Here is a 10290-nt window from a genome sequence, read left to right as displayed (position 1 = left end):
AAATATTTTGAAAGAATTATTTACAATTTTTAGCGACAATAATTCTTTAAAATCACACAAGTAATATTTTAAAAAATATTAAATTTTCTTTCTTTATTTACGAGACGTTAAAACGTACACACTGGCCAAAAATGACATTTATCATGTTTACACTCAAAAGATTAAGCATGTGATTCCTCATAAATGCTTTAGATTGATTTTATGTTTTTGCTTTTCATGATTACGTCATCTCATTAACTTTTCTAACGATATTAGTTCAATTTAGATGGTAGAACTAAATTAAATTTATTTTAAAGTTACATACTTAATTGAAAAAAAATAAAATATAATATAAAAAATAAATTAGAGGACAAATAAATTAATTTAACCTGATATAAAATTTAAAAGAGTGAAAATATTGTTGGCGCAATGGCGCGTGAGGCATAAAGTTGCAGCAGCCAATCTGAGCCGGGTTTTAAAACTACAAAGCACTGATTGGGGGTGTTTATGAAGAGGGGAGGGGATGTCAGGTGCAAAAGTTGGGTGTGAATAGCAACCTCCAACAGAATAAAACTATAAAAGCTGGGCCTAACAATCCAGGAGGCCCAGGAATCCTTTTTTAAAATAATTAAAAAAGAAGAAAAATATTCCAGCCATTGCCAGGGAGATGAAGAACTGGTGGTGGGAGTGACAGCAACGCCACATGATATCCACATTACGTGTTGCTTAACGTTTTTTTATGACCTTCCAAAATTCTAATTCTTTCTCTTCTCTGAATTTCAACGACCATTTCATGGACTCTCTTTCTCTATCCCTCACTCAACGCATCAAAACACTATGGGCCTCGGTTTCGGCTTCGGGCTAAATCCCAGACTCAGATATTGTCTGCTTCTTCACACTCCTCATTCCTTCACCAATTCACCTCTCTGCCTTTCTCCATCTTCTGGTCACTTCTTTTCTTTCCTTTTACACCTTAATTACCGATCATCATCATCATTTTTATGATATTTATCTAACTTTTGTTTTGAGTATATGATAATTTTTTCATTGTTTAGAGTTTCTGATATGTTAAAAATTTTGTTCCTGTTTCTTGACGTTAATCAAGTGATGATATAACACCATCTCAACTGCTGATATATATTGGAAAAGCAGTTGAACTGGATGGTGCTATGTCATCACTTACAAAAATCGGATATATATGAGGATCTCAAACATACTTAAACCTTTTTCTTCTTATTATTATTGTTATTGGCACAATTTATTCTTCAGAAACAATCATTTTATATCTAAATAGAGAGGAAATAGTGTATGCAATTAACCAAGGGCATCTAGCTCATTTGTTTGAGCAATGGACATGAATTGTTTTAAACCTCTTGGTACTTGAGTAGGATTGCTACGAATAAAACAAAAAGGGTGTATGCACTTACTTAATGTAAAGAGTTTTTACATTATCATCATTGAATCATAAATTGTCATCTATGATAAATTTGTTGACTCTTACAGTCAGTAACTTAAAAGTCATATGAATGATTTTTGATCAGTTGATAGATATATGACAATACATGTAAATTAAACTAAAAGAAAAAGGCTTAACAAACGTTATGGTAAATTCATAATTAGTTTTTTTTTTTTAAAATTAGAAGGTTAATAACATGGCCATACTTCATTAGTGTGTTTCTATTTCTTTTCTATTGTTTTCAATTTTGGGTTAAATATGGTGCAGCTGGAGTCAGGGAAACTTGTTTCAACTTCACGAGGTTATCTTTCCCCTCAACATTTTATGAGGAAGGAGAAGCTTTGCAAAAGGATTTTGGAAGGGTGTTTGCATTTTCATCATCAGCCTTGGAAACCTTGGAAAATGATTCATTAGGAAGAGAAGAAACCCAGGTTCAACATAGTCCTTTATGACAAGCCTTATGATTTTCTTATTCGAAAGTTACAATTCATGTGGCATTATTATATTGGAATTTGACTTGTCTAAGTGAGAAAATAAGGGTGTATTTATTCTTGATTTACATTAAAGTATTTGATAATTTGAACTCACTTCAAATTAACTGTGAATGTATCCTTACTTCTTCATTTTAGAAGAGTTGAATCAATTATCGTCATGAATGGATAATTTTTTCAATAAGCACTTATGGGAGAAGAAAATAAGAAGATAAAATGAATTAAGTTTCTCTCCTAAGTTAAAACTAGCTTATGCATAAGCTAATTTATAGTACATCTTTCATTTAGCTTCTCCAAAGGCTGATTTTAGCTTATCCATAACGTACATTTTACCTTTTTGATCTTCTTCTTAGTATTAATGAATAAGTTTATATCCAAATAAGCTCTACATTGATAGCTTAACTATACAAGATGTTACTTTCCCTTCCCAGGTAAACAAAGGAAAGAGGTCACTGAGTAGTGTACATAAAATGATTGATAATACCCAAATGCCTTTTGGAGAGGTATCTACTGTTTCTAAGAAGTTTGAGTCATTCAGGGCACAGCATTTTCGTTTGTTAATGGAGAACCTATGTGTTTTAGAAGAAACTTTTGTTGATTCTGAAGCACTGAGGTTGGAAAAGGCTATTATATTGCAACTAGGAAAGCTTGGTGCTCTTGAGTTATTCAATGTTTGTCTATCAAGATCACTTGGAACCTCACTTGTGTCAAACTATGCTGACAAAGTGGATGACTACAAGGACAAAGTTGTTGTCCAGTCTAGCAAGAAAAAGGAAAATAAAACCAGAAGAAAGAGAGAATTTGTTTCCACAGCAGTGTCGTCCCAGTCATTGACTTTAAAAGCTAATCAGGAAGATCTGTTAGGTTTCTCAGCTTCACTTGTGAAAAGAGCACCAAATACTAAAAATAAAAGGATACTGGTTGCTAAAAGGGAGGCAGAGATGTCAAAAGGCGTAAAGGTTAGTGCATTACCTAGAAAATATGGGATTTTGTACCATTTTTGTAAATTACAGAAACATTTAAATTCTGTAATCTGTACTACTCTAGGTGCTAGCAGAGTTAGAGAAAATTAGGACAGCTATAGAAGAGGATACCAAGCGAGTAGCAAGCTTGAGTACCTGGGCAGAAGCATCTGGAGTTGATGAGAAGGTGCTACAGAAGCTATTGCATCGTGGCTATTATTGCCAGGATGAGCTCATACGAAGTACTCGTTCCTTAGTTCTATACCTTGCCCGAAAATACAGGGGTATGGGAATAGCTTTGGATGATTTACTTCAGGTTTGTTCCAAATGTCATTGCTCGTGATTTTATTTGTAATTTGTCATTGTTTCTTATGATTTGTCTTTTACCTATTTGTGCACTCGTCATATACAGTTGTAAGTTATATCTCAAGAACCTGAGTTTCCTGATTAAGAGTCGATATTTTATAGAGCTAACAATTAACAACTTGTGAGAGTTAAAATCACAGTAAATACTTCAAAGATATCAGTTCAATGAAAGAAAGGTCATGTAGAGAGGCATAGCATAAGTTACACATTTCCCTTCATGATGTTTTCATCCAAATCAATTCAAGTGCTCCCACAATTTATGATCTCTAACTTTAAACATAACTATTACATGTGATCTCTTATTATTTTTTCCTTTCATGATAAATCACTCAGATCTTACCATGACGAATTGAAATTTATTTTCTCAACTAGATAAAACAAACCCATGGGAAAGATTGTATTCTGTGGATAAACTGCAAATAGAAAATTATTAGCTGGTAAAAAAGGCGCCAAGACTGAATTTTTAGTGAAGAAAATTATTATGGGCATGGAAAATGACTTCTTCATCCTTAGTTTTAACTATTAATATCAGTGTTCCAGAAATTTTCAAGGATTCATGGAGTACAAGGGGTCTGAAACATGAGACTTTTTTTTTCTTCTTCTTTTTGTTGGAAGGGTGGTGGTGGTTATAATAAAATATTTTAAACTTTTGCAATTTAGCAATATATATTTCTGCATAGTTTCAGAAAGAGATAAACATGGAAAGCTAAGCCACAAGCAAGATCTTAAATAGGATAAACCCAAAACATCATAGGATTTTGCTTGGAACCCAAATTAGAAAATAAAAGAAAGGAAAGAAAGATGAAATTTCTTGATTAAAAGAACAGAAAATAGGAGAAAACTCTCCTCCAAGGGTTTCCCATTCACAAAGGATTTCTCCTTTCACAAAGAGCTAATGCTCAATCTACAAATGATGAGATCCCCCTCTCTCCTATCCCTCTTCCCCTATTTATATCTAATAAACCCCTCTAACTAACTAACTAACTAACTCATTAATAGTCTAACTATCCTAACTAACTCTCCCTTTTCTTTATATCCTAACAATGCACCCCTCCTAAAAATCAACCTTGTCCTCAAGGTTGGAATTTGAAAACTGGAATTGCACACTGAAACTTCCTCATGTTTTCTTCGATTCTTTGAAGACAACTGCACCCATTGTAGCTTAACTAGGAATGACCCACTGCCCCTGAATGCGGGGTTGAGTTCTGTGGCTCCGGTGGAGGTCGGGATGGAAGCAAATTCTGAATAATCTGGACCTCCACGTGTGATGCTGCAATCTCTGTCCACCTCTGCGCTCTTAACATGTCATCAGCTACGCAAGAATCCAAGTTTAACAGTATAAATCCTGCCACTCAGTTTGAACTCCTAGTTTGTAACACCATTCTTGTTCTGTGATGAAACTTCATGGGTAAACCTGAGTTAGCTGTTTCAGTACTGGTTTCATGTCTGCTCTGTTTTCCATGGACAACCCTAGGTCCAAAGGTCTCAAGGATGATTTATGTTTCTCCTTGACTGTCACCAACTCAACTGAAACTTCATTTAGAAGCCACAAACTGTGGTGGTATCTCTACACTCATCTTGGCCCATTACATCCATAATCAGATCCACTATGCAGAAAGTTGGACCCACTTTATAGAATTCCAAAACTTCCCCTTCCTCTTTCTCATCCTTCAGAACTGAATCATTTACATTAACAGGATGTGCCTCTTTGGTGTCCCTCCATGGGGAATCAACTGTGAACCCGCTGGCCACTTTATGCAAACTTAGGTCTGGCAGCTTCGGTGGTGGTGGGGAAGAGGATGGACCCCATATAACTTGAATCATCATGACTGCCTTTGTACATCCCTTCTGCCTTGGCTACATTGTCGAGCTGTCATCCATAGACACAACAAAGATGGCATTCCAAGATTCCAATATCATTGATGTTCCAACCACCTTCATGAATGATTTATGTTTCATCATAACAATCTTTTGATGGAAATCTGAATCTTGAAAACAATGAGGCTTGGTTGCATCACAAAGTTCGACTTTCTTCTTGATCAACTTTGGTATTGGGTTATAAAGAAAATGGTCTTTGAACAGTCCACATTCTTTACTTTGTTTTCCTTGTGTTTCTCCCTCTTATCGAAGGATCAACTTCTTCCTCCATCATAACTTTTTCAATTTTTGTTTCTCTTGCTAATATTGTTTCATCATTTTTGGTTTCCTCTCCACCATAGTGTGTGGTTCTTGATTATTGAACCTTCTTTACTTTTGTTTTCTGATTTCCAGAACTGCATTGGGTCACCGTCACACTTAAAATTGCTACCCTTTGAATCAATTTCCCCTTCTATGCTTCCATCAAAGGTGGGTAGTTCCAGATTTCTTGTCAAAGAACTAGCCTTTACTTCATTGCATTCTGACCCACTTCTCTCCATGCTATTTTTGTCTTGCTGAGTCGAATAAGGATCAACCTCTTCAGTCAATATCTTGCCAACATATGTTTCAGCTCTAAAATGTTGGTCCTCTCTTTCAAGAACACTGTGGAACTCTCCCTTTTATAGATGAGGGTTTCCTTTTTCTTGCTTGACAAGCACTCCAAGATCAATTCTTTGATCTGTTTCATGTCTGGCATATTGTCCTTGATGTGGGCAATGTCACATCGCAGATCCGTCTGTTTCTCCTCTTGATCCCTGGCCAATTTCTCCAATGCTCCCACTCAGTTTTCCATCATGAACACGAATCCTGCAGGTTAGACCAATTGTTGGGAACCAAGAATTGAAATGAGAAAGAAAAGAAAGGATTTTATTGACTAGTAAGAGAAGAACAGAAAATAGGAGAGAAAACTCCCCTCAAGGGTTTCCCCTTCACAAAGGATTTCTCCTTTCACAAAGAGCTAATGCTCAATTTACAAAATGATACAGATCTGAATCTCCCCTATGCTTCTTCCCCTATTTATATCTAATAAACCCCTCTAACTAACTAACTGACTTATTAATAGTCTAACCATCTTAACTGACTTTCCCTTCTCCATATATCCTAACAGATTTAAGTCCTCTGCTCCCAAAACATCATAGGTCATGCTGCACATGATGAATGTAATCATTTTGGCTGTAAGTTTAATGGTTTAAGGTCAATGTCACATGCATGTTTTTGTAGCTTTATGATTTGATCATTTTGTAAACATATGACAACATGAAAGGACAATTGAAAGTTGTAGTGTGCTTCCATAGTTCCATCAATACCTAGGTAAATATTTTCATGAAGTTGACTAAAAGTAGAAATGATAGAATTAAAATGTAACTATCAACACCTGCATGAATCCTACTTCAGTTAGCTTCTCATTGATCCATTGTAACTATCAACATCTACATGAATCCTCCTTCAATTAGCTTCTCATTGACTCATGTTTTTTCTTCACATTTCATAGGCAGGATACGTAGGTGTTCTTCAAGGAGCTGAAAGATTTGACAGTACTAGGGGCTACAAATTCTCAACCTATGTGCAGTACTGGATAAGGAAATCAATTTTAAGAGTGGTGGCACGATATGCTCGAGGAATTGTAATTCCTGTATGTTCCTCTTTTGCTTAGGAGATTGTTTTAGTACCAGTCTCATCCAAGACGATCTAAAATTTGATCCCTGTGTTCTTTTCATCTTCATTATTCTTTTTAGTGGTCGTTGAACAGGGCAATAAATCAGATCCAGAAAGCTCGAAAAGCCATGAAAAGTACACACAAGAAATGCCCAGATGATTACGAAATTGCAAAGATGACAGGTCTTTCACTGGATAAAATCAAATCAGCTAGCAATTGTCTAAGAATAGTTGCTTCAATTGATCAGAAGGTGGGGGACTACCTTGGTGTAGAATATATGGTAAGACTATGATTCACTCAGTCTTTGCCTCTCTTACCCACTTCTCATAAGTTTTTATTGCATGTTTTGATGATTTGATCTATTGCTATATGGTTTTTAATCATCATTATCTTTGTCATTGAAGAGAAAGGTGCAAAGCCTTGTAAATGTCTGGGAGTATGAGAAAGACCTCTGCCTTTAAGAAAAGGAGATAAATTACTTGCCAAGTTCATTACATCAATAAATTCCTAAAATGAGATCCACAATCAAATAGAAAAAGCATGCTATCTTGTGAGCATCCGATGTACATGGAACTACATTTTCTTTCCTGTTATTTGGTTTTTCGTCAAGGGATTTTGTTGATCATGTATGTTCATGTTGGTACATTCACGTTCTCAGAATCCTTTGCCTTGCCTACATCAAGGTTGAACTGCTGTTACTGCCATTTGAGATATGTAATTTCTAGTGACCAAGCTTACCTCACTTATGTATCTGAGCAAGTTTTTGGCTGTATTTTTTCATACCCATCAAGAGTCATAAAGCATACATGGGGTAGCTGGGTACCAAAGTTTCCATCTTACCGTTTTACACTTAATATGCAACCAGTTATATGACTCAGCGATTTTAACCTATATAAGAATACTATATTTTCATGAACAATTATCTTGCCATCTTATCAGGTATAAACTGTATTGTGGCATGAATGCTGCAGGAACTTTTGCCCGATGCAACAATTGAGAGTCCTGAAGATGCTGTAATGAAGCAACATATGAGAAAAGACGTACATGATCTCCTGAAAGGCTTGAACTTAAGGGAAAGGAAAATATTAACCCTACGCTTTGGCCTTAATGATAACCAGCCTAGGTCTCTTCAGGACATAGGGACACTTTTCAAAGTTAGCAAAGAGAGGATAAGGAAGATAGAAAAAAAAGCTCTAACAAAGTTAAAGAATGAAGCAACCATCTCAAAGTTACATTATTATTTGGATCTGTAGCATATCTTTGTCTTCTTCTGGTAAGCTGAAACAGCATCTTGGTTTCATCTGGCTATGAAGGATGTGTACAAACTCTTGGTCCAGAATTGGTTGGATGCAGTACGCATCGAAGTTCTTTAACGGTGGCCATCCATCTTCTTGATTGTGTGTTTCTCCTACCTGGAAAAAGCATCATCATCAGTTGTTACTTGTGCAGCATTTCACCACACAAAGATGTTGACAACATAGAAGGCCTCAAACACTATAATGCTGGTGATCTCTTTTGTGGTCAACCATGAAATCATGTGATAATGCTTATATATGCTTGTTCTTGATTTGGCCTTTGGGAATGAATGACGTAGATGTGCCTCTGAGTCTGAGGTAGGTTTTGTTTTTAGGACTGGTAGGAGTTTTCACACACCTGCTGTGTGTTCTTTGGCAAAAGATTTGAATTTTTATAAGATTTGTGCTATAGTCTATTATGTATATTCAAATACATGTCTTATCATGGTATGTATGTAATAAATTTGTATGTTTCTGTGCATATTTATCGTCTCCTTATCTAAAGCCCAGCTTCCTGCCACTTCGAAATCTTTATTGCAATGTAACAGTAAAAAGTCAAGAGAAGGAAATCTTATACAATTGAACGGAAAAAAATTAGAGATTTTCTTTTCTATTGCTTAATTTATAAAATTATATAAATATAGTAAACTAGAACAAATATATCTTTCAATTTGAAATAATTAAATTAATTATTCTTAGAAAGTGGATTATGGACTTAACTTAACTCTATAAAACTGGTTTGTAAGGGGAGGGTTGTCCTCTCACTTATATACACTAATTTGGTCATATTTTTAGACAAAATGATCTCCAATACCTCCGCTCTCCTCATGTCGACAACTGGACATCTTGGCGTGAAGTTTATATGATTGGACATCCATGGATTGTCTGATAGAGACCCAATAGCAGGTGACACAATAGGCCAAAAACATATTACTAAGATAAACTCTAATATCATCTTAAAAATTAAAAAATAAACAAACTATTATTAAAACAAAAACAAAAAAGAAAAAAATTAAAAACAAATGAATACATGTATATAAAAATGAAAGAAAGGCATGCTGGGAAATCGGTTCCTAGTAACCAATTTCTCAATTATGTATAAAAAAAGTATGCAGTGAGAAATCGATTTCTCATGAAACTGATTTCTCACTTACACAGTTATTTGTATCATATGTGTAAATAATTTTTTATGTGTATTATTTAGGTAATTTTTTAATTGTATTATTGGGATAAAAAAAACTCGGTAATATGATTTATGATTTATTACTATTGTTTTGTTTCAACTTTAGTTATTTTAATGTGAGAAAATCAAAAGTCAGATTTTTTCGGTACATAGTGGAAAATTAGATTTAGTTATTGAATAAATTATACTTACACCCCCTATGTTTTTTTAAAATTGCACCCGACACTTCACTTTTTTTACACTCTACAAAAAATCTTTTAATTGTTTAGCTCACATTACACCCAGATCCGTCTCCTCCAAAACACCGTTTAATAATTTAACATAAAGTAGACACATGCTGATCACATGACTTTTAATAAAAATTTATGTATAAAATACTCTCGTCTTCTTCCTCTTAACTCCATAAAAGAAATGTCACCATTTTTAGCCTAAAATTATTTTAACACTTTTACTTCTTTTTCTTTTTTGTTGGGCATGAACTCACCTTGTTGGTACACATGTGTTAACACCCTTCATTCTTCTTCTTCTTTTTAGTTCAACTTTTTTTATGCATGTTTGGTCGTTTGGTTACTGCATTTTTGTTGGACGTGCTTCCAACAATGTTTATTGATTGAATATTGTCATTTGTTTCAAATTTTAGTGTTTTGCTCTTGCATTTGTGTTTTTATCTCCTTTTTTGAAAATATGTATTTTTGATGGCTATGTGTTTGACATAATGTCTCAATTAAGAGCTTCATCTTTTTTAAGTGTTAACAATAATGAAGTAAAAGTCAAATATTGAAGGAAAAATTATTATTGTCTTAAGAAAGATCTATTCACAAAATCAATTGTTAATTTATTATTGAATATTTATTAGATACTTAGACATATTTTAATTGATGTTAGTCAACAATATTAACAAAAAGATGTAACATAAAAAAGGGAGAAATATGAATACAATTTAAAAAAAAAAACAGAGAATATGTGAGTGCAATTTGTTATTTT

General features: G+C 34.3%; 1 protein-coding gene across 6 annotated transcripts; it reads left to right on the top strand.

Moving 5' to 3' along the window:
* The first annotated feature begins 631 nt into the window (after positions 1 to 631).
* Positions 632 to 8604, top strand: LOC100802522 (RNA polymerase sigma factor sigC). Of its 6 annotated transcripts, none has more exons than XM_003551079.5 (7): positions 632 to 925; positions 1703 to 1866; positions 2358 to 2885; positions 2974 to 3204; positions 6664 to 6804; positions 6908 to 7108; positions 7800 to 8604. In XM_003551079.5, exons 1-7 carry the CDS (start codon positions 817 to 819, stop codon positions 8079 to 8081), a joined length of 1656 nt encoding a protein of 551 aa, XP_003551127.1. In that variant the 5' UTR covers positions 632 to 816; the 3' UTR covers positions 8082 to 8604. The 6 variants fall into 6 exon arrangements, 3 of the variants coding, with proteins under 3 accessions (XP_003551127.1, XP_006601060.1, XP_006601059.1); XR_001385820.3 differs by having other exon boundaries at positions 642 to 925; positions 6922 to 7108; positions 7800 to 7940; XR_001385821.3 differs by having other exon boundaries at positions 642 to 925; positions 6922 to 7108; positions 7768 to 7906.
* Positions 8605 to 10290: the final 1686 nt, after the last annotated feature.

The sequence above is a fragment of the Glycine max genome, chromosome 17, assembly GCF_000004515.6.
Source record: "Glycine max cultivar Williams 82 chromosome 17, Glycine_max_v4.0, whole genome shotgun sequence".
NCBI lineage: Eukaryota > Viridiplantae > Streptophyta > Magnoliopsida > Fabales > Fabaceae > Glycine > Glycine max.
Note: the sequence above shows the minus strand (reverse complement) of the source record. Positions and strands in the feature narration are given on the sequence as shown.

Excerpts from the sequence above, each read along its gene's own strand:
- LOC100802522 (XM_003551079.5), top strand. The coding sequence starts at position 817 with ATGGGCCTCGGTTTCGGCTTCGGGCTAAATCCCAGACTCAGATATTGT. Across the intron at positions 926-1,702 it reads CTGCCTTTCTCCATCTTCTG|CTGGAGTCAGGGAAACTTGT; the intron begins GTCACTTCTTTT and ends AATATGGTGCAG. Across the intron at positions 2,886-2,973 it reads AGATGTCAAAAGGCGTAAAG|GTGCTAGCAGAGTTAGAGAA; the intron begins GTTAGTGCATTA and ends GTACTACTCTAG.